The 24099-nt window shown below is 57.3% G+C and overlaps 1 protein-coding gene across 1 annotated transcript; it reads left to right on the forward strand.

The window, feature by feature from the left end:
- The first annotated feature begins 506 nt into the window (after nt 1–506).
- On the forward strand, nt 507–22675 carry TUBB3 (tubulin beta 3 class III). The gene is made up of 5 exons (XM_039503658.1): nt 507–1450; nt 9870–10122; nt 15708–15816; nt 16713–16823; nt 21270–22675. The coding sequence occupies exons 1-5, from the start codon at nt 507–509 to the stop codon at nt 22343–22345; spliced, it is 2493 nt and encodes an 830-aa protein (XP_039359592.1). The 3' UTR covers nt 22346–22675.
- The last annotated feature ends 1424 nt before the right edge of the window (nt 22676–24099 follow it).

Below are 24099 nucleotides of genomic sequence, written 5' to 3' on the forward strand. Positions count from 1 at the left end.
CCGAGCGCACGTCTCCAGCTCCTCGCGCGGCTGTGTGCAGAGCCACGGACACCCCTGGTATCCAGCGCACGTACGTGGACGAGCATTTCACCCTCCCAGTCCTGCAGGTGCTTCTCTGAGGTCTTCCTTTTCTGAAGACAGCAAGTGCCCGTGACGAGGAGTTGGTCTCAGAGGCAGCTTGAAGTTCCTCAGCCCAGGGCATCTCCTTCCAGCCTTGGGGGTGCCCCATGGACCTGTCCTGTGTGTGTTCCCTCTGCTGAAGTCGCAGCACTGTCTGCTCTGGGTATCCTCTGCCCTCCGATGCAGGGAGACTGTAAACGCCACTTTCCAGGCAGCTGCGCCGGAGAGAGTTGTTCTCCCAAGACTTGTTCCTTGAACGCTCCGAGGGAGCAGAAACGCTTGGCTTTGCTCTGGCCAGAGCTGCAGCAGCTGTGGTGGCCACACCTGCTTCTGCCCGTGTTTGCCAGCAGCAGAGCCTGCCTGACACCCACCCCGAAGCTGTCGCTATGTCAACGCTGGCGTCTCTGCAGATGCTGCTCAACTCCCTGAACTCCACTGCCCCCAGCAACAGGACCGACGAGCCGGCCAACAGGAGCAGCGCCTGGTGCCAGGGCGTCTTCATCCCCAACGAGCTCTTCCTGACGCTGGGCTTCGTCAGCCTGGTGGAGAACGTGCTGGTGGTCACGGCCATCATTAAGAACAGGAACCTGCACTCACCCATGTACTACTTCATCTGCTGCCTGGCTGTGTCCGACATGCTGGTGAGCGTCAGCAACCTGGTGGAGACCTTGTTCATGCTGCTGATGGAGCACGGCCTGCTGGTCCTCCAGACCAGCGTCGTTCGCCAGATGGACAACGTCATTGACATGATGATCTGCAGCTCCGTGGTGTCGTCGCTCTCCTTCTTGGGGGCCATCGCCGTGGACCGGTACATCACCATCTTCTATGCCCTGCGCTATCACAGCATCATGACCATGCAGCGGGCGGTGATCATCATTGTGGGCATCTGGGTTGCCAGCACCATCTCCAGTAGCATCTTCATCGCCTACTACAAGAACAACGCCGTCATCCTCTGCCTCATTGGCTTCTTCCTCTCCATGCTCATCCTCGTGGTGGGGCTCTACATCCACATGTTCTCCTTGGCACACCACCATGCCAAGAACATCTCCAGCCTGCAGAAGAAACGCACCGTCCACCAGATGACCAGCATGAAGGGGGCGGTCACCCTCACCATCCTGCTGGGGGTCTTCTTCATGTGCTGGAGCCCCTTCTTCCTGCACCTGACGCTGATCGTCACGTGCCCCAAGAACCCCTTCTGCACCTGCTTCTTCAACTACTTCAACCTCTTCCTCATCCTCATCATCTGTAACTCAGTGATAGACCCGCTCATTTATGCTTTCCGCAGCCAGGAGCTCAGGAAAACCCTGAAGGACGTGGTGCTGTGTTCCTGGTAACTCAGGCAGGGCCGAGGGGCTGAGGAGGCCTGTTGTAGCCGAGGTTCCTGCTCGCAGAGGTAACGGCATGGCCATCTTGCAGCCCACAGCACAGCGCCCCCTAGTGTGCATGGGAGGCAGAGAGGCCATTTGCAAGGGGCACCGGTCAGTTCCCATCAGATGTTGGTGGCGGAAAACCAAGCAGGGTTTTGTCGTGAGTGTTTTTGTTTTGGGGGTTAGAGACAGTTTAGCTGCTGAACGGCACCTAGCGCCTTCCCGAGGGGATGCCAGTGCCTGCGTCAGCCCATCCCCTCCCACCCTGGGTCAGAACATGCAGAACATGGCAGGGCTTTGGGCACAGCAGCTGCTGTTTCTGGCCAGCTTCCTGGGGAGGTCCCAGGGCACAGAATCTACGGTTCTCTCACCAGTGGAGAAGCGCGTGAGTGAGTCCCAGCCGCTCCAGGGCTTCTGCTCTGTTCTGTCCCCAAGCAGGGATTCCTGTAACTCCCTCTGCTGCTTCCTGCCCACGCAGAAGGGCTGGTAACTCCAGGCCAGGCTCTCCATCTCGCACAGCCCTCAAATCCTGCTGGCTGGGAACTAGACAGGCAGTGAGTCTGCCCTTCTGCACAGCTCACTCCTGCTGGCTACCTCCCCCTCCTGCTCCCCCAGTCGCTGGGCAAGGAGTGTGGAGGAGCTCGGCAGGGCGGGGAGCACTCCCATTGTCACTGCTCCGACTCTACAGCACGGAATCATAGATTCATACGCATGCCGGACTGGAAGGGACCTGGAGAGGTCATCTCAGCCAGCCCCTTGCACTGGGGCAGGGTCAAGTGAACCTAGACCATCCCCGACAGGTGTGTGTCCAGCCTGGTCTTAAAAACCTCCAGCTTCTGCAACCTCCCTAGGCAATTTGTTCCAGTGCTTAACCGCCCTCACAGGTAAGACGTTTTTCCTGATGTCCAACCTGAATCTCCCTTGCTGCAATGTAAGCCCATTGCTTCTTGTCCTGTCCTCAGGAGAACAATTTATCACCCTCCTCTTTATAACACCCTTTTACGTACTTGAAGATTGTTAGCATGTGTCTCCCCCACCCGTCTCGCCTTCTCCAGACTAAACAAATCCAGTTTTTTTTCAATCTTCCCTCGTAGGGCGTCAGCCTTTCTAGCCCTTTAGTCGTCGTTGTTGCTTTCCTCTGGACTTTCTCCAATTTGTCCACATCTTTCCTGCAATGTGGTGCCCAGAGCTGGACACAATGCTCCAGCTGCAGGCTAATCAGCGCGGAGTAGAGCGGAAGAATTACATCTCGTGTCTTGCTTACAACACTCCTGCTAACACATCCCAGAATGATGTTCGCTTATTTTGTAACAGCATCACATTGTTGACGCATATTTAGTTTGTGATCCACTATAACCCCCACATCTTTTTCTGTGGTCCTTCCTAGGTAGACATTTCCCATTTGTATTTGCAAAACTGATTGTTCCTTCCTAAGTGGAGTACTTTGCATTGGTCATTGAATTTCATCCTATTTATTTCAGACCGTTTCTCCAGTTTGTCCAGATCATTTTGAATTCTAATCCTATCCTCCAAAGCGCTTCCAACCCTCCTAGCTTGGTATTGTCTGCAAACTTTATCAGTATCCTCTCTATGCCATTAGCCAAGTAATGGATGAAGATATTGAATAGAACCAGAGCTGGAACAGATCCCTGCAGGTTCCATTGGTAACTACTCTCAGAGCACGCTTTTCCAAGAGCTTGGTCTAGGCTGTATTTCTCCAGATTGCTTATGGGAAGGTCATGGAGCCAGTAACAAAAGCCTCACTGAAGTCAAGATATCACATCTTCCTTCTTCCCACCCCCACCCCCACCCCCACCCCCACCCCAGCCACAAGGCTTGTTAAAAGAAGGATGTTAGGTTGGTTTGACATGATTTGTTCTTGACAAATCCCTGCTGGCTCTTACTTATCCCCTTATTTTTCTTCCAGGTGTTTACAAACAGAGTGTTTGATTATTTGCTCCATCATGTTTCCAGGCACCGAAGTTAAGCTGCCTGGTCTGCAATTCCCTTTTTAGAGCTAGCAGCTGTATTTGCCCTCTCCCTTCCTCCGGACTCTCTCCCATCCGTGGGAGCCTGGCTGGGTGTCTGGCACTGCCTGACGACGGGGTCCCCCATGGACTATGGTGCCAGCTCTTAATATCTAGGCTTAGCCCCTGGGCTGCTCCTTGGGCCTGCTGGGGGCAGAGGCAGGCTGCAGTTCCTGGCGCCAGGAGCTGTCACCCCCTTACTCCCCCACCGCGCAGTGCTGAAGCGTGATGGGAATGGTCCCCTCCCCAGGCAGCCAGGTCTCCTGATGCCTGAACAAACCTCGGGCTTCAGTGCTGGCCCCAGCACCCGCGAGGCGAGGGGCTGCCCCCCTTGGCACTGGCCTTGCCCTAGCACTGTCATCCCCCCGATGAGGGAGGCAGGGTCACGGGTAACTGAGGCACATCATGGGGCAGTGACTCATCAGAGGCTACACGGTGGGTCAGCACCAGAGCTGAGACTAGAGCCTGGGAGTCCTGGCTCCCACACCAGGGCCCCATTCAGGACCAACTGTGGAGCTAGTCCCAGGCACGACCAGCCCCATGCTGCCCTGGCGGGAGCCCTTCGCCCCATGTGGGCAGGACTGGGAAGCAAGTGGGGACAGCTGTGCCCCCCGAGTGCCCTGCTGTGCCATCCCATCTGCCAGGGGTGGGAGGAATGGCTCAGCCTGTCACAGGTCCTCAGCCCGGCTGCTCTGAGGGATGGGCACTGCCCCGGGCATGGTGTCCTGGGGGGAGCAGTGGCAGGGCCTGGGGAGGGAGCCAGGTCATTGCCCTGAGGAACAGCACACTGGGTCTCCCCTGCAATCCGGGACAGGCCCAGGGGCTGGCACAGGGACGGGAAAAGCCCAGAATGGCAGGCAGCAAAGCACATACCACAGACATCCCCATGCCAGTGCCCCTCCCCCCTATGCCCACCGCAGACATCCCCATGCCAGTGCCCCTCCCCCCATTCCCACCATACACACCCCCATGCCAGTGCCCCTCCCCCTCATGCCCACCTCAGACAGACCCATGCCAGAGTCCATGGCCCCCACACCCACCATAGACATCCCCCCCATGATAGCACCCCTCCCCCCAATGCCCACCACAGACACCCGCATGCCAGAGCCCATCCCCCTCAGGCCAGTGCCCCTCCCCCCACATCCTCCATAGACACCCCCTATGCTAGTGCCCATCCACCCACAGCCCCCCATCTGCTGACACACTCAGACCCATCCCCTGGGGCACACGATGGACACACCACACCATACACCCCCCAGAGGTAGAGCCTCCCCCAGTATGGCCTGTACCGGGTCCCTCTTCCCACACAGCCGTGCCCCCCATGGGTGGGGTTTCACCCCACAGAAACGCACCGGCTGGAGGCTGTGCTGGAACACCCGGTGCCCTCTGCTGCCTGGAGATTGCAAAGGCCTTTGTGCTGGGTTCCCCATCCGGGGCCATGCCAGCCCTGCCAGGGCCCTCGCACACAGGCACACGCCTCGCAGCTATGCACACGTGTGCTGCCCCCGTGGCGCAGGCAACTGTGTCACCATCTGCAGGCGTCTTTCTCCAAACCCGGCTAACCCCCACGTGCTCCCCAGGCCAGCCCCCCGGCATGGCCAGCAAGCACTGAGACCTGGGTGCCTCTGTGCAGCCAGGGGCGCTGGACTGGGACTAGGAGTGGGGGAAGGGCCCATCTTTAAAGCCATTGGTTTGTGAGGTGCTGAGCCCTGGCGCTATATGGGGTGCCCTAGGGCCGGCTCAGCTTAGGGGGCCAGGCTCTGGGGCAGCTCAGTGCGAGGCGAGGGCTAGCAATCAGCACACGGGGATCACATTGGCATCTGCCACCACACACCAGCGGCGGGCCCAGGAGGCCGAGAGCTGCCTGCGTTCTTAGCAGAGGTATTGAATGTGACCTGCACAGGAGCTGGTCAGCTGGCGCTTGGCCTTCTGCCTTCTTGGCTTTGCCACGGGGCTGAAGAAAGCCTGCAGGGCTCCCTGGAAAGGGGGGGGCTGTTTGCGCCTTTGGGGCCCCCGGGTTTCAGGCCCTGTCTGCCTTGTGGCAGGTTTCCAGATGTGGTTAGGCACCGAAAGCAGCAGGATGAGGAATTTACAAAAGCACCATCCACCAGGTGGCTCTCTGCAGCCTTTGGTGCCTTAACGCCTTTGGCATCTGGCCCGGGGGTGCCCTGGAGAGCCCAGACCTACCCCGAAAGCAAACGCCCGTCCAAGGGGTGGCACGTTCGGCATGTAGCCAAGTCCAGCAGGCGCCGGGGTTAAATGGGTGTTAGCCAAAGCAAGGAGCTGGAGCAGCCTGGGCAGAACTCAATGGCTGCCGCACTCAGCTCCCACCCGTGTCTGTGGAGCTCAGTGTGCGCAGAGCGCTGGCCTCCAGGCAGGTTTGTTTATTGGGGGGCAGGGAGGAGGAACAGGACACAGAGCCCCTGGCCAGGGCCTACGCCCAGCTACCAACACAGACACAAAGGTGCAGCTGTGCTCAGATGCCCCCACAGGGCACCCAGGGAGCCAGCAGGTCAAGGCTCTGGGATTTGCTGGTAGAATTAGAAGTAGCATCTTTCCAGGGGCCAACTCCCTCCCCAGGTATGTCAGCTCCCTGCTTGGCCAGCACATCGTTCTGCAGATGGAGTATGTCAGACAAAGGCACCTCCTGCCCTGGGAGAAGCTAGTGAGGGAGCCAGGACCCAGGGCTGCCTCTGGGATGGGTGCACCGGGCCCCTTGTGTTCTTGCTCAGTGGCAGGGTGTGGGAAGCTGCTGTGGAAACCTGCACTGGAGAGCCCTAGAGAAAAGGGCACAGGGTTATGAGGACCCTGGGCATTCAGTGCAAATGGGCAGAGGGTCCCCCAGCACCCACGCCACCCCCAGGCACGTGGCAGCCTGTATCACAGTAACAGCCATGGGGGAGACCTGGTTCCCTATTCACTACCCTCCTATGACACTGGTACTGCTGCGGGGCCTGCTCACTGCCAGTCCCATGCCCTGTGCCCGCCAGTCCCTTTGTCTGTGCCACCAACACAGGTCCCATGGAGGGACAATCATGGTGATCCCCCCAGCCCCTGGGTGGGGGGTGCTGTGACTCCCCATTCCATCCAGCTCAGGGGATTCTTAGCTGGTTTTGTTGCGGCTCCAAGTCCCTTCCCAGCTGCTGCTTGCTCTGTTTTCTAGCTGGTGACATCAGGCCTCTATCTCCAAGGCCAGAGCTCCAGCCAAGGGGCTTCCCTCCCCAGCCAGCCGGGCTGTACATGTCGGGGGCGGCTCCCCTCAGCGTGCTGGCAGCTTGGCTGCTCTTCAGGCTGAGCTCAGTGTGCAGTCACTGGGCACGTGCTGTGCACTGGCCCTGGAGGGCTGAGGTGTGTTCACTGAGCAAGGGCCCTGAACTGTCTGCACCTGGCAAGGGTGGCTGGGCCCGGATGCCTCACGCGGTGCAGGGCTTGGAGGTCAGCGTTCCTAGCCCTGGGGGGTAGAGGCGGGCGGAGGGGAGTTGGCAGTGGGGCAGTTTGGTGTGAAGGTTTCTTGCAACATCCCAGCAATGAACTGCCCTCCAGCTCACCTCCCTCCCCACCGTCTCCTGCCAGTGTCCCATGGGGGGGGGGGACCCCGCCTTGCCAACTCCAGGGTTCGCAAACCTGCCCCAAAAGGCAAGTACCTGACCCTGGGGCAGGACTGAGGAATCCAGGACCCCGGGGTGAGGGCAGGGAAGGGCCCCCCACCCCACAGCCCCTGCCAGCATCAGAGCATCTCTCCAGCAGCTCCCACCTCTGGTGGCACCACCAGTAACCACTAGTGCCTTGCGCCATGGCATGGGCATCACTCCCCGGGGGAGGGCTGGGCAGTGCCCTGCAGTGCAGCACGAGGGAACTCTCCTTGCTAGTGAGTTGGCATTTTCCCTTTGTCGGTGGTTTGTTAATGGAATTACAGTTCTTAGTGTTGTACTTGCTGCATCTCTGACCCCCCTGCCCCCTGCTCCCAGCTGCACCCCCACCCCCACATGCCAGCCTCGGACAGGCAGGTCCCAAGTACCCCCTTCCAGTGACTCTAGGCCCCAAGCTGTGTCACAGGGATGTAGGCTCGGGGGGCCCAATTCTGCCCTGCCTCCCTGGTGTGAATGGGACTCGCTGGGTCACTGGCACGACCCAGGAGCAACACAGCTGCCAGTCCAGGGAGAATCAGACCCAGGAGCCTGAATTGCTACGTGGTGCCCGAGGGAAGGTCGGATGGGCCCCAGCCTGATGCTGCAGGCGGGTTGAGGCTGCACAGACACAATGAAGCAGGCAATGCCTCGGGCAACCGGCATCATTGAGCCAGTGGGGGGGGGATGGGCCACAGCAGCTTCTCCCCCAGGCCCTGGCTGCCCAGGGGAACCACCCCACTACAACAGCACCCCCAGGGTGTGCAGAGCCAGTTGTAGGGCAGGCTCAGAAAAGCCTCTCTCCCTGAAGGCTGCGCCAGCCTGGCTGCTCCAGCTGAACAAAGGGAGGTGACTAGCAGGCCTGGCCTGCAGTGCCTCTCCCCTCACACAGCGGCTCTGATGGGGTTTTTGTTCTTACATTCTAGCCGCAGCAGGTCCTCCCACATGGCCTCCTCCAGCAGGGGCTGGCAATTCCCCTGCCTCCAGCATCCCTAGCAAGGGCTAGTTTTACGCTGTGCAAATATCCTGCTCAGAGCTCCCCCTGCCCTGCACCCTGTAGCCAATGGAGCCAGTAAAGCTGCTGTCCCAATCTCTCGGCAGGTTAACCTGGGCAGGGGCTCATCAGTGCTTCAGGGCCCATGCAAAGGGCTATAAAGCACCTGGTCAGCCCCCTGCCCAGGGAATGTCCCCCCAGAGGGGTCCTTGCCAGCAGGCACAGTGACAGAGCCCCCCCACACACACACACACGCAGGATCACCCGGTGCAGGGCCAAGCAGGGTAAAAGAGACATGGCGAGGCCCTGGCTAGCTGCAGCAGAGGAGTAAGGGGCTATGCGAGGTGCAAGGCAGGCGCCAGCGAGGCCAGGGGCAGCCACCACTACCAAGGGGCTGCAAACGGGGCCATGAAGCCCCCTCCCTGAAATACCCCCAGCACAGGGGCCTCTGCGGCAGGTCCAGAGCCCGTTATAGCAGCTCTGGGCTGCCCCCGCCAGAGCCCGGACAGGAGGGGAGATGGGCAAGGTCTGCCTGCATCCCGGCTATCCCCAGCTGCCACCGCAGCCCGAGCAGAGGCGAGGGCAGCCCCCCGGGCTCCACTCACCAACCCAGAGGGGTGAATCGCCAGGAGGCACAGGCATTGCCTCTGTCCCTGCATGGAGGGTCGTGACCCAAAGGACCCGAGCCCCCCAAAGTGGGTGGATCTGAGTGCCAGAGCCTGTGCTCCCCAGCTGCCCCATAGCGGGTGTCTCTGAGGCTGGAGCGTGGTGCCCCTCCCGCGTGGCGGGTGCTGCTGGGACTCCCAGGGGAGATGAATAAGAGGGGCCATGACTCAATGACATGGGATAATGGCTGGGATAGAGACAGCGGCTGGGCAGGAACAGGGGCCATGCAAGGAACAGGAAAGGAGCCAGCTGAAAATCATGATGGCAGGAAATGCTCATTCACACGATGGACAATTAGCCTGTGGAACTCCTGGCCACTAGGGCTCCTGGAGAGCCGGGGCTTATTAAGCTTCAGAGGAGAAGCGGCTGGTGAGAAGCTCCAGCCATCAGAGTGAGGCTAGAACCCAGCAGAACACACCTAGAGCTCGGGAAGGAGCCGCCCTCTCCTGGTTCGGTGCAGGATGGGCTGGGCAGGGCACGGCAAGGAGCCCCACGCCGCCTTCTGCAGCAGGGGATGCTGGTCACAGGGACCACCCTACACTGCTCACTCTGCCTCCGGGCTGTGCGCCCCCTGTGTCTGTGGGTCAGTGGGTCCTGGGGCACCTCCACAATAACCCTGATGAACCCTAGCAACACCCCCTTGGGCTGCTCTGTGCTGGCAGCTCCCACCTGCTGGGCTGGGGCTGCTCCTGCTTCCATTGCTTGGACAAGGGCAGCAGCTGAACCAGGCCCCGCGCCAGGCCCTGCACAGACTGGCCTTGCTTCAAAGCGCGCAGAAGGGGAAGGGCCCGGACGGGCCGGGGAGGAAGGATGGAGACACTGGGGGGCACTATCCAGACTGGCCAGCGCCCCACATGCACCCAGCGCTGAGCCCCTCCCAGGGGCCCCCTCGGTGACTGGGGCAGAGCCAAGGCTCAAACCCAGGCCAGCCGGGTCCTGGCCCGGTGCCGGAACCACACCAGCTGCCCCCCTGCTGTATCTGGGGGGCCCCGGCTGCTCTCCGGGGCGCGGCAGCTGTTGCATTGTGGCGGGGCGCAGGGCGGGGGATGCGCTGGTGCTGATGCTGCAGGGATGTTGCAGCATTTGTAGCGGCGCCCGCTGATTGGTGGCCGGGCCGGGGTGACGTCAGCGGCCGGCCCGGTGCAGCGGCGGGCGCCTATAAAAGGCTCCGGCAGGCGCCCGGCCGCTTTCCGCAGCCCCCGCCCGCTCCGCTCCTGCGCCCCCCGAGCCGCCTGCACCAGCCACAGCCGCCGCCCCGGGCCAGCATGAGGGAGATCGTGCACATCCAGGCGGGCCAGTGCGGCAACCAGATCGGAGCCAAGGTACCTGGCGGGGTCCCGGGCTGCGGCTCCGCGTTCTGCCGGGGGGCCGGGACGTGCCCGCATCGCCAGCCCCAGCCCGGCGCGGAGGGGGTGGGCGGTGCCTGCGGGGGAGAGGGGCGGCGGCTGGGAGCGAGCGAGCCACGCCCCGGCACTGCGGAGCTGGGAACAAAGGGATGCGCTCAGCGCTGCGCCACCGGGGCCGGGTGCTCGGGGCTGTGCCCGGTACGGCTCCGGCTACCTTCGCTGGGACCCGCGGCCGGGGGATCCTCGGGGGCTGGCCGGGCGCAGCCCCGGGCCTGGGGGATGCTGTGGCGCAGGGCGACTGGCAGCTCCAGCCTCGTCTCTGTGCTCCCCCAGCCCCTCCCAGGGGCTGCTCCGCCGCAGTGCTGGGTGGGGGCGGCACGGGGGCTGCTCGGGGCAGCGCAGTGCCTGGGGGGAGCTGGCCCAGATGTTCTGGGGGGCGGGTCACCCACTGCAGATGGCACAGGCTGGGTGGGTGGCACAGACATGTGACACTGCTCCCTGCACAAGCCCCTGCCAGCCCAGCCCCCATCTGTGTGAGGGGCTGAGCCCGGTGCCCCAGTCTGAGTGCCAGGGCTCTGAGGGGCAGAGTGGGCCTCACAGCCCCCTAACTGAGGGGCTATGGGCGTGACCTCTGCCTGCGGGGTGACTGGCATCAGCATGGCAGCTCCTGCCAGGAGCATCAAAAAAAGCAAAGGAGGTGGGGCCCTTTGTTGAGCATCCTTCATGTGACGCCTCTTAGGAGGGAAAACGGGAAATGAAGACAGCCCCAAAGCTCCCCGAGATGTGAAGGGCAGAAGCTGCCCTGCCTGCCCCTCACAAGGATGCTGCCAAGCCAGAATGTCTCCAGCAGTGGTTTAACCTGCGCAGGCACTGGCAGGGGTGCTAGTGTGAATGGCTTTGTTCTGGTTTAACAGGCCAGATGCCTTCTGTAATTGCAGGCTGTGTGAGCTAGTAGTTAGAACCGAGGTCTGGGAGCCAAGTGTCAGCTGTGACCTTGCGTGAGCTGCACCCTCCCGTGGGCCCCAGGCAAACCCTTTGACCCCTGCAGTAGAAGCAGGGCCCGGCTGAAAGGCAGCTGATCTAGGGACGTCCGGAGCCCGGTGCTGCCAGGCCCCTTTGTCCTGACTCCTCCATGGTGTGAGCCCTGGAGCTCTCTTCAGAGCCATCAGAGCCTGGGTCCTGGCCTGGGTCCTGCTCCGTACAGAGCCGCTCACTTTGCAGCTCAGTCTGAGGGAGACGCTGCCGCCTGGGCTTTCTCCAGCTCTGGAGAAATGGTGACAAAGCAACCTTGGTTCCAGGGCAGGACAATAGCACTGAGCAGCCATGTTCCACCCCCCAACACATCCTATGTAACCAGGAGCCTCCTCCCGAATCAGAGCTGAGGAGCAGCAGCTCAGAGGCTTGGTCCCTCTTTGGCAGGGGCGTCTTGTGGGAGCTGGAACAGATTTCAGCTGCTAGATTCGCACCATCCTGTGTGTGAAATGCAGCAATAATAGAGGGGAATTTCAGTCCTCTTCCTGTAGCCAAGGGGGGAATGGCTAGTAGGCAACCCGGGCTACAGCTGGGGCTTATGGGACATAGGAAGGTGTCTTTGTTCCAGGCCCAGTGAAATACATGAATCTGGGGGGAGGGGAGGGGCTCGCTAACCCAGCTTGGCAATTGCACGTGTAAAAGATTTTGTTGGGCGCTTCTGCTCAAGGCACCTGCTGCGGTGACTTAGCGTGTAACAGCTAATCATCAATCAGGCCTCCGGGGGCCATCTGTGCCTGCTCTGAATATAGAACAAGTCTGCCAGGAGAGGAGGCTGCTTCCTGCCCGGTCCCAGGAGGGCTGGGGAGAGGGGGCTGAAATCAAATCAGTGCTCGGGAGTCCGTGTGCAGCTGCGGCTGAGTGCGTCCAGCAGGGACGGAGGGGGGATGCCTTGTCATTAGCCTGGTCACCAGGGGCCAGGAGAACACCTGCCACTAACAGGCCAAGTGGCTGGAGGAGCGGGAGAGGCCAGCTACCAAGCGGAATAATCAGCCCTGGAAGGTTGCCAATGCCCATTTCCAGGAGGGCTTGTGGCAGAAATCTCTGCAGCCCGTTTCCCCATGCGTGTGGGGGATCAGCCCCCCTCTGCACTGGAAGTGAAAAGGCTCCAGGGCTGCTGGGCTTGGGGCTCATCCCCATGGCTGGTCTCCCCTGGCTGGGACGTGGCAGCAGGACAGAGCCCTAGATTCCCCCAGAAGGGATGAGAGGAGGGGGCGGGGGAGAAGGAAGAGGGACTGCCCGTGGAGCTGTGCCTGGGTGCACTCTGCCACCCACGGGGATCGAACTGGGTAATTTCCAGTCCCAGGCTCCAGCTGACCTGGAGCCGGATGGGGCAGCAAGAACCCTTGCTTACGCAATCCTTACCTTACTGCTCCAGCGCAGGTCTCGCACTCAGCACTTCAGATGTCATTCCCTGAGCGCTCATTGTTTGGGGAACCTCTGTATTTGCTACCTGAAGAGACTCATTTATATGTTAATCGGTATGAATAATTCATAAGCCCTGTAACTGACATGTCTGATCAATGCGGGATGCAAGCTTCTTTGAGTGACAGCTCCTCGGAGCACTGCCTGTCTGTGGTGAGCTGGAGCCGTGTCTGAGTCCTGGGTGGGTGATCACAGCACTTTCCACTCCCTGGAGGTCCAGATGGGCTCAGAGCTCTGTGTGGTCCCTTTAACAAAGGGTCACTGGGGAGATGAGGTCAGCTCTGCACAGAGTGAGCAGCTGAACAGAGGAGCCCCACTGCAGGTAGACATTGCTGTGTATTTTAAGATCACCCTGACCTTGCAATCAGTTCCAATTTGTCCTCTTACAGCCATGGCTGCTGCTCTAAATTAGAGCTCAGTTTAGTAGCGCTGGCACAAAACACGCAGCATTGTCAGATGTAGGACGTTTCCCCGGCACTCCCCCAACCACAGCATCAAGGCTAAAGCACAGGGCCGGCTCCAGGTTTGTTGCTGCCCCAAGCCAAAAAAAGGGAGTGCCGCCCCCCCCCCCAAAGGGCCGGAGCACCGCCCCTTGAAGAGCGCTGCCCCAAGCACATGCATGGGACGCTGGTGTCTAGAGCCAGCCCTGCTCAGCATGTTCCCCAATCCTCAGAGTTGAGTGAGCTTTAGCTCTAGCTCGGGCATTTGGCAATGAGAGTCCCGCCCCCACTTGTGCAGCTCCCCGTGAACAGCACACCCCCGGTAGAGGAAGTGTCTCTTCCAAGGACAACTCCCGCCCCAGAGGGAGCAGGCTGCTGAGGCAGGGCACTGGGCAGTGGGAGAGGAATGCAAGGCCTCTGGGGGGTGAGGTGCTCGGTGCAGAGGCTGCATGGTGCTGCTGCGTTCGGGGGCTTGTCTTCGCCAGGGTTTCTCCACGTAGGGGGCTCTGCACAGATGGCGGCTTTTGTATGTGACTAGTTTGCCCCCTGCGAGGGCACAGTGGCAGCAAGCAGCCTGTCCACTCCTCCTGCAGCACGTCGCTCCCTGCAATGCTGGGCCCTTGCTAAGACCTGGCCAAAGCCCAGGGAGTTCAGGAGAGCAGCAGATTCAAATGTGTTCTCTGGCTTCAGGCACTTTTTGAACATCAAGCCAAAGCCTCCTTCCCAGGGCGCCACTCGCCCTCCTGCCCGTCCTCCTTGGCTGTCGCTGCTGCCTGTTATGAAACCCGGGAGAACAAAGGCAAGTGACTCAGCTAGTCTGGAGGTAACTGGAGGTCAGTGTGCTGCAGCACCATGGCTAGCTCCCGTCTGGCGCAGCCGCCTGGTGCTGCGCCGCCAGGCAATGCGGCAGTGTAGACAGGACTGGCTGCTGGCAGAGCTCGGCCCCCGCAGGCTGACGGGGAGCCTGGCTGAGACGCAAACAGCCGGCGTGGGGAGTTCCCTGTGCTGCTGAAAGGACCTGGGAGCCCAGCCCTGCGATCTGAGCCGTTTGTAATGCGTGTTTAACCATTGAACCTCCGGGAACATCTCACTCCTCGGGAGCGCTCCAGCCGCTGTGGGACTGACGCGGTGCCTGTGCAGGATCTTAGTTCCTGCCCCGGGGTCTCACGCAAACGTGGGCTTCCCTTACACGCCGGCCACTGGGCGGTTACCGTGTTGCTGTTCCAGGAAGGGCTCCCCGGCTAGCTGGAGGTTTGAATACCAGCATCTTAGCAGCCAACTCTGGCCCCAGTGGGGACACCCCTGGTGTCTCTGCCTGAGGAGCTCTGAGCCTGTTGAAGTGAAGAGCTGGGCCTGATGGTCATTTACACCAGGGCCCCTTTACCCCACCGCAGCATACCGGCAGTGGAGACAGCACTGGACTCTTATTCCGGAGACCTCGGTTCTGTTCCCAGTTCTCGCTGGCCTGCTGAGTGGCCTTGGGCAAGTCACTTTCCCATTCGGCCTCAGTTTCCCCACCTGTGAATGGGACTCTGGATGTAAAGCTCTGAGATTGACGGATGCAAAGCGCGGTGTTACCCAATGACAAAGGGAGCCCATAGCACTGACAATCTTGTTGGAGCCTCGTAGATTCTTACCCATTTGGTGTTTGGAGTCTCAACATGGGGAACAGTCATTTCATAACTGGCTCTTCAGTCTAGCAGAGGGAGGTCGAACACCATCCCATGGCTGGAAGGTGAAGCTAGTCACATTCAGCCTGAAAATAAGGTGTAAACTTTTAACTGAGCATATCTAACCATTGGCACAACTTACCAAGGGCCCTGGTGGAGTCTCCATCACTCACCACTTGTACATCAGGGTGGGATGTTTGCCTAAGCTCCGCGCTAGGGATTACTGGGGGGCAGGGCTCTGGCCTGTGCTATGCAGAAGGTCCGACTGGGTGATGATCACAGTGGGCCCGTCTGGCCTTGGAATCTGGGTACTCGGGTAACTGAGAATTCAGGCCTTGGTCTCCAAAGCTACCCTTGTCCCTGAGCTGTGACTTGCTTCTGGTCACTGTGGAGCTCACAGGTGGCACCTAATCAATGTCTCTGGGTCAGTCATCTAGTGCTGCAGGCAGCTCTGACTCTCCCTGTGGTCTTGGTAGATGGTGAGTGCAGAGCAATTGTCCCCTTCCCAAATCCAGTGCCTGCTCTGCCTTGCAATGCCCCTCGACTCCTTATCCCTTCCTGTGGCTAGTACTTAGCCAGCCTCACATCTCTGCCTCCAGGGGATTGAATTGCCGAAGACCCTTCTAGCTAACTAGCCAGAGGGGTTTCTGGCAGCAAGGCATCAGGCTGTGGAATAGCCTTCCCAAGGGAGCCTGGTCTGGAGTGTCTGGGGCTAGAGAGCAGGAGAGGAACCAGAGCTATTGTGGGACCAGCCCTGCACTGAGGTGTAGGGGAGCAGGATCCACTTCAGAATCTGATTCTGGGCCTGCTCCTGGATGCCAGGATTCACTCCACACAGGCCAAGCCGAAATCTTTGGCTGGCATTTGGAGTGGAGCAGTTTGGCTTTGTGTTCTCTGGAGAACAAAGGAAACAGGCCTGGTGCCTCTCCTAGCTCAATGCGGTGCCTGGCCCTGCCCGGGTGCCCACAGCTCTGAATGTCCCCTGTTCTTTCCGCAGTTCTGGGAGGTGATCAGCGATGAGCACGGGATAGACCCCAGTGGGAACTACGTGGGAGACTCCGACCTGCAGCTGGAGCGGATCAGTGTCTACTACAATGAGGCTTCCTGTAAGTCCGGAGCTGGCTGCTGCACTCCCCCCAGGCCAGGCTGACTGGAGCACTATGTGATGCATCACAGAGCTTCCTCTCTGGCCCTTAACAGTGCTGCCCGGGCAGACATGTACTTACCCTGAGCTCCTCTCCCACTGTGCTCAGGCAGGGAGCGTGGGCTGTGAAACGGATCTGTTCTGCGATGCCTGGCCGGTCCCTTCCATGGCCACCTGCTCCCCAAGGTGTCATAGTGTGGGAACGCAGGGCGGGTGGCGTGTCCAGCACCCTGGGGAGCATCTCTCCTGGAGTGCACTCTGCTGGCCAGTCCAGGCTTGCAGGATTGTTCTGGGAATAGTTCCCCCTCTCATTGCAGCCGGAGGAGGTTAAGGTGATGCCAGCCGGTTACTGTGGTGCAGGGCCGGCTGCTGGGGTCACCAGGGGGACAAAGCAGGCCCCTGACTCATCTGTCTGGAATGGGCATTGGCATGGGGGGGGGCAAGTGAAACTCAGTTGGTGGTTTGCTTGTTGCTGCGAATGCCCATCTGGCCAGAGGGGATATGCCCACTGCCTGTGCTCCTTCCTCCCGTTGTGGCAGCTCATCGGCAGGGAGGAGATGCCTTCAGGGGTGTAGTACTGGGGAAGTTCCCAGCCCTGCCCCAGTGCACGGCGAGTTCTGAGCTTGTGCCCAAATCCAAACAGCCCTGTGCCAAAGCTCCAGCCTGCGGAACAGAACGAGCTGGGCCCAGTTCTAATGGGGACTGGTGCACCACTGACCAGAGGCTGCTGCCAATGCCCGGGGCAGAGGTTGGAGTCTCAGCAGATGAGCTGGCTCTTCTGGACTCTGAGGCCAAGCAGTGGAAGCTGGTCCCATGGAGCCTTGCCAGTTAAGAGGGAACATGTGGTCTCTTTTCCAGCTCACAAGTACGTACCCCGTGCGATCCTGGTGGACCTGGAGCCCGGGACCATGGACAGCGTTCGATCGGGGGCATTTGGACATCTCTTTAGACCTGACAACTTCATCTTTGGTACGTCCCAGTCCCCTGCTGCTGTTCTAACCCTGTCCTGCCCCGTGTGGTGCTCCTCTCTTGGCCGCTAGTTGGTCCATCCTAGCTGCTCACCCAGAGCTCCCTCACCCTGCTCCCCACGACACAGCTGCCTGCTGTCACGTCTCGTTGGGCCGTGTCTCTACCTCCGTGCTGTTCCAGTAGTGCCTTAGTGTGAGGTGCTGCACGGAGTGGAGATGGGCCCAGCCCAGGAGAGTTTAATCTAAGTAGAGCAGCCAGACCCAGGGTGGGGGTGGGGGAAGAGGACTAGCACATCCAGAGTGACCAGTGATGGAGCCAATGGCCTGTTCGAACTGCGTCGCTTGGAGGGAGGTGAATTTAGCTTGGGGTGGATAAGCTCAGTAGGAGGACAGTGAAAGAAGAGGACCTGCGAGGGAATTGGGTGAAGAGGGTAGGGGGGCGAGGGGTAGGGTGTAGCTGAGATGAAGGGGCCTAGGGAAGACTGGAGCAAACAGCTGATCGGCCCAGGGCAGAAAGTCTAGACAAACCTGTAGGAAGGTCACTGAACAGGGACACTGAGCCTCACACTGATTTTCCTCCCCATGATGCTGAAGGCAGGGGAAAGTAGGAAAATGTCCCTCCTTCTCTGCTCTCACAGGGCCCGTCTACATGAGAAGCGCTACATCGGCTCCGTGCTGACAGGACAGCGCTCTCCTGTCAGCAGAATTACTCCATCTGTGCAAGGGGCTGTGTGGGAGGGAGAGTCTCTCGCCCCCATAGCACCCGTGTGGACAGCGCTTGGGTCTCTAACTTGCGTCGCTTGGAGGGGGTGGCTCGAGTGACCTAAGTTATAGTGACATAAGCAGTAGTGGAAACCTGCCCAGAGGAGCATGTGATCAGGTGCTGGGAGGAAGAGCTCAGCTGCAAACCACGGTTCTGCTGGGCCCTTGATGCCTGCACAGGAGCTTAGCCCCATCTCTCCTATATATAACTATAGCAGGACCACTTGGAAATAGTGACCATAATACAATAGCATTCAACATCCCTGTGGTGGGAAGAACATCTCAACTGCCCAACACTGTGGCATTTAATTTCCAAAGGGGGAACTATACAAAAATGAGGGGGTTAGTTAGACAAAAGTTAAAAGGTACAGTGACTAAAGTGAAATCCCTGCAAGTTGCGTGGGCCCTTTTTAAAGACACCATAATAGAGGCCCAACTTCAATGTATACCCCAAATTAAGAAACACAGTAAAAGAACTAAAAAAGAGCCACCGTGGCTTAACAACCATGTAAAAGAAGCAGTGAGAGATAAAAAGACTTCCTTTAAAAAGTGGAAGTCAAATCCTAGTGAGGCAAATAGAAAGGAGCACAAACACTGCCTACTTAAGTGCAAAAGTGTAATAAGAAAAGCCAAAGAGGAGTTTGAAGAACGGCTAGCCAAAAACTCCAAAGGTAATAACAAAATGTTTTTTAAGTACATCAGAAGCAGGAAGCCTGCTAAACAACCAGTGGGGCCCCTTGACAATGAAAATACAAAAGGAGCACTTAAAGACGATAAAGTCATTGCGGAGAAACTAAATGGATTCTTTGCTTCAGTCTTCACGGGTGAGGATGTTAGGGAGATTCCCAAACCTGAGCTGGCTTTTGTAGGTGACAAATCTGAGGAACTGTCACAGATTGAAGTGTCACTAGAGGAGGTTTTGGAATTAATTGATAAACTCAACATTAACAAGTCACCGGGACCAGATGGCATTCACCCAAGAGTTCTGAAAGAACTCAAATGTGAAGTTATGAACTATTAACCAAGGTTTGTAACCTGTCCTTTAAATCGGCTTCGGTACCCAATGACTGGAAGTTAGCTAATGTAACGCCAATATTTAAAAAGGGCTCTAGGGGTGATCCTGGCAATTACAGACCAGTAAGTCTAACGTCGGTACCGGGCAAATTAGTTGAAACAATAGTAAAGAATAAAATTGTCAGACACATAGAAAAACATAAACTCTTGAGCAATAGTCAACATGGTTTCTGTAAAGGGAAATCGTGTCTTACTAATCTATTAGAGTTCTTTGAAGGGGTCAACAAACATGTGGACAAGGGGATCCGTGGACATAGTGTACTTAGATTTCCAGAAAGCCTTTGACAAGGTCCCTCACCAAAGGCTCTTACGTAAATTAAGCTGTCATGGGATAAAAGGAAAGGTCCTTTCATGGACTGAGAACTGGTTAAAGGACAGGGAACAAAGGGTAGGAATTAATGGTAAATTCTCAGAATGGAGAGGGGTAACTAGTGGTGGTCCCCAAGGGTCAGTCCTAGGACCAATCCTATTCAATTTATTCATAAATGATCTGGAGAAAGGGGTAAACAGTGAGGTGGCAAAGTTTGCAGATGATACTAAACTACTCAAGATAGTTAAGACCAAAGCAGATTGTGAAGAACTTCAAAAAGATCTCACAAAACTAAGTGATTGGGCAACAAAATGGCAAATGAAATTTAATGTGGATAAATGTAAAGTAATGCACATTGGAAAAAATAACCCCAACTATACATACAACATGATGGGGGCTAATTTAGCTACAACGAGTCAGGAAAAAGATCTTGGAGTCATCATGGATAGTTCTCTGAAGATGTCCACGCAGTGTGCAGAGGCGGACAAAAAACAAACAAGATGTTAGGAATCATTAAAAAGGGGATAGAGAATAAGACTGAGACTATATTATTGCCCTTATATAAATCCATGGTACGCCCACATCTCGAATACTGTGTACAGATGTGGTCTCCTCACCTCAAAAAAGATATTCTAGCACTAGAAAAGGTTCAGAAAAGAGCAACTAAAATGATTAGGGGTTTAGAGAGGGTCCCATATGAGGAAAGATTAAAGAGGCTAGGACTCTTCAGTTTGGAAAAGAGGAGACTAAGGGGGACATGATAGAGGTATATAAAATCATGAGTGATGTTGAGAAAGTTGTCGAAGAAAAACTCAGTTCTCGCTTTTTGTTTGGGTGCAGCAAAATCAAATACTTTATTATTTCTCCAGTAATTACAATGGAGGGAGAGAGTGCCATAGGACACAGGGTCGCCCCAGTCCTGGACAGGTCTCTCAACTGGTAAACAATTACATCAAGCCTTTATACCTTTGTTACAGACAATTTCTAGCAATCATGGAGACAGTAAAAAGCAACAAATACATTTTGTTTATACATAGCAGAAAGGCTTATCTTATTGTCTCACTCCTAAGAAAAGCAAGCCTGCATTTTGGTTAGTGATTGCAAGGTCGTAATAACTTTGTACACAGTTCCTGTCCTGTCGCCTCGCACTATCTTTGCTCCTACAAGTCTCACGTCATTAGGTTTACAGTATGGCCTGACTCTTGCTAACTGACTGACACGCATTAAAATCCGCTTCAAATCCTTATTGAAGCTTTCCCTGCTTCCACAAAGTGGATAAGGAAAAGTTATTTACTTATTCCCATAATACAAGAACTAGGGGTCACCAAATGAAATTAATAGGCAGCAGGTTTAAAACAAATAAAAGGAAGTTCTTCTTCACGCAGCGCACAGTCAGCTTGTGGAACTCCTTACCTGAGGAGGTTGTGAAGGCTAGGACTATAACAATGTTTAAAAGGGGACTGGATAAATTCATGGTGGCTAAGTCCATAAATGGCTATTAGCCAGGATGGGTAAGAATGGTGTCCCTAGCCTCTGTTCGTCAGAGGATGGAGATGGATGGCAGGAGAGAGATCACTTGATCATTGCCTGTTAGGTTCACTCCCTCAGGGGCACCTGGCATTGGCCACTGTCGGTAGACAGATACTGGGCTAGATGGACCTTTGGTCTGACCCGGTACGGCCGTTCTTATGTTCTCCCATTGCCCAGGAAACACGTGCAGAGCAGCTCAGAATTCACTACAACCATCCCTGCCGCTCCCCTTCCCGTACCCCACCCCTGCCCTTCGGGGCCTCTACCCTTAGGCAAGACTGAATTTTGTTTCTTTTCTGTTCTGAGATCTCATGCACTCAGCTGGTGGCTCCCCAGTGCCTGCCCTGCTACACGACTAGCCTGTAGCCCCTTCCTTGGGATGGTCCATTCCTGAAAGCTGCCTAGTTCAGCTGTGGGGAAAGCAGAGAGGTCAGGGCAGCCTCATGCCATGGGAGTCACCCTGGGGGGCTGATCCCCTCTGCCTTCCAGTGCCTCCAGACGCCCACTGGCTGCTCTAAGTGGGAGGTGGTGCCAGCCTGAGAGGGTTGATCCAGGCAGCTCCCAGGCTTTGTTCTCATGCAACATCTAGCCTCTTGCGTAGCCCAGCACTGCAGCACAGCAGCCCTCCCTGGCACATAGTGTCTGTTAAGCCCAGTGGCTGGGCACGCCCAGGAGAGACCGAATTCCTGCAGCAAAAGGCTCTGGTCACTGTTCACACCTGACTCCCAACTGATGAAAGTGAGGAGATCCACTATGTCTTCTCCCCCACAGGTCAGAGCGGCGCTGGCAACAACTGGGCAAAGGGCCACTACACAGAGGGTGCTGAGCTGGTGGACTCTGTCCTGGACGTGGTGAGGAAGGAGTGTGAGAACTGTGACTGTCTGCAGGGCTTTCAGCTCACCCACTCCCTGGGTGGTGGCACTGGTTCGGGCATGGGTACCCTCCTCATCAGCAAGGTCCGTGAAGAGTACCCTGACCGGATCATGAACACTTTCAGCGTGGTGCCTTCCCCCAAGGTGTCCGACACGGTGGTGGAGCCCTACAATGCCACCTTATCCATCCACCAGCTGGTGGAGAACACGGACGAGACCTACTGCATCGACAACGAGGCCCTGTATGACATCTGCTTCAGAACCCTTAAACTGGCCACGCCCACCTACGGTGACCTCAACCACCTGGTCTCCGCCACCATGAGCGGCGTCACCACCTCCCTGAGATTCCCTGGTCAGCTCAACGCTGACCTGAGGAAGCTGGCAGTCAACATGGTGCCCTTTCCTCGCCTCCACTTCTTCATGCCAGGCTTTGCCCCCCTCACAGCCCGTGGCAGCCAGCAGTACCGAGCCCTCACAGTCCCCGAGCTCACCCAACAGATGTTTGATGCCAAGAACATGATGGCTGCCTGTGACCCACGTCATGGACGCTACCTGACGGTGGCCACAGTCTTCAGAGGCCGCATGTCCATGAAGGAGGTGGATGAGCAGATGCTCGCCATCCAGAGCAAGAACAGCAGCTACTTCGTAGAGTGGATCCCCAACAACGTCAAGGTGGCAGTCTGCGACATTCCACCCCGGGGGCTGAAGATGTCTTCCACTTTCATTGGGAACAGCACGGCCATCCAGGAGCTCTTCAAGCGCATCTCAGAGCAGTTCACTGCCATGTTCCGACGCAAAGCCTTTTTGCACTGGTACACGGGCGAGGGCATGGATGAGATGGAGTTCACAGAGGCAGAGAGCAACATGAATGACCTGGTGTCGGAGTACCAGCAGTACCAGGATGCCACAGCTGAAGAGGAAGGGGAGATGTATGAAGATGATGAGGAGGAATCTGAGGCCCAGGTTGCCAAGTGAAGCCTCTAGAGTTGGCCTGCATCAAGTTTCTTACCATGAAGGTCAAGCTTCTACAGCACCCTACTGTCCAGCGTAGTCCTCCGTCTTCGCTACCTGTTAGCTGAGTACTAGACAACTGCTATTTAGTTGCTTCTGATTAAAGGTTCCAAATTTTAAATCATTCCGTATTTACTAACCATCTCCCCTCCCCATCCTTGAGTTAGCACAGCTGTAGCCCATCCTCATGACTCTGATCATGCCTGACCCTGATGTTTGATTTTTTTTTTCTAACTGGTTTGTGTCGATTTTTTATTTTTTTGGAATACTTAATAAATGTATTGCTGTCCAGTACTTCCTATGCGAGACCTTCCTTGTTCCAGCCCCAGGGCTTGGCAATGGTGGGTTTGGTGGGGAGCAGGGCGATGCCGCTTGTCAGCTGTGAGCGGAGTGGGGGTGCTGTCCTTCTCCACGCCCCAGGCAGCACTTGGATTCAATTCCCCGGGGGCTAAAGCGAGGGGTTTGGGAGGAGCCTAATGGGAGTTAAGCTGCTTTGAAATGCCAGCCTGAATCCCTGTGTGTGGAGCCTCTGGAGCAGGCAGACCCTTCTGCGCCTCCCCCAGACATCCCTTCCCAGACCCGTCCACAAGGGTCACGCACATGACGGCTTGTATTGTGCCAGCTGAGGACTCCCCACCAGCTGAGTCTGCTCCTCCTTGGAGTAGAACTGGGCGAAGGGGACACGCCCACTCAGGCCCATCAACAAATTCCAGGCCCTGGGGGGGCAGAGCCCGGGGTGGAAGTGACTAATCCATCACTTCCAGGACAGCCCATGGGGCCCTGCAAAGCACAGGCCCAGAGCTGTCTTGTGCACCTAAGAGCCCTGCAGCCCACCCCGGCAATTCCCCCCTCCTCCCATTGGCAGGCCTGCACCCACTCCACAAACATCCCTGCAACTGAGTTGCTGGAGTTAGCAGAGGGCGACTGTCTGCTTGTAAGAAGCATTTATCCTTCAGTCCTGACACCCCAGAGCCCTACCCTGGGTCTGAGTTGGCAGAGGGGCCAAATGCCAGATGTGGGAGCAAAGGCTTGCGGAATCCTCCAGAGGTGGCTTTTCTGGCAGGATTTCAGTTCCCTAGCCCAGGCCCTGGGAGCTCTGCAGCAGGCTGGGCCCAACTCCACAACAGGGAATTCAACAGCAGCAGGGGGTAAAGCAGACCGCAGAGGCTCTGGCAGGGGCAGCCTGGGCTGACTGTCCCCCACATACCCATCAGTTCTCCCCTACACTCTCAGTATGGTATGGGTGCTTGGCTTGATAACTGCTCTGCAGAAGGGAGGCAGGTGCTGGAGGCGGCAGGGTGACCAGACAGCAAGTGTGAAAAATCAAGACGGGGTGGGGGGTTATAGGAGACTATATAAGAGAGCCCCAAATATCAGGACTGTCCCAATTTTATAGGGACAGTCCTGATATTTGGGGCTATCCGGTCACCCTATGTGGCATACTGGCAGGCTGTCTGGAATCGTGCTCATCCCACACGTGGGCTGGGGAAATCCAGCAGTGATCAGAAGTGGAACTAACAGGTAGTTCCCATCTCACTATTGTTTCAGGCTCCGCAGACTCAACACTGCCCATCCTGCCCCTCCATTCGTGGCCCAAAGGCGCTTGGGTTCTGGTTGGTGCGATGGCTGGATTTTTGCAGCATGTTCCGTGGGTGAGGAAGGGTGGAACAGCCCTGTCAAAGCCCTAGAGTTCAGCCCAGCGCACACGAGCTGGTCCT

Source organism: Mauremys reevesii, linkage group 16, assembly GCF_016161935.1.
Source record: "Mauremys reevesii isolate NIE-2019 linkage group 16, ASM1616193v1, whole genome shotgun sequence".
Lineage (NCBI taxonomy): Eukaryota > Metazoa > Chordata > Testudines > Geoemydidae > Mauremys > Mauremys reevesii.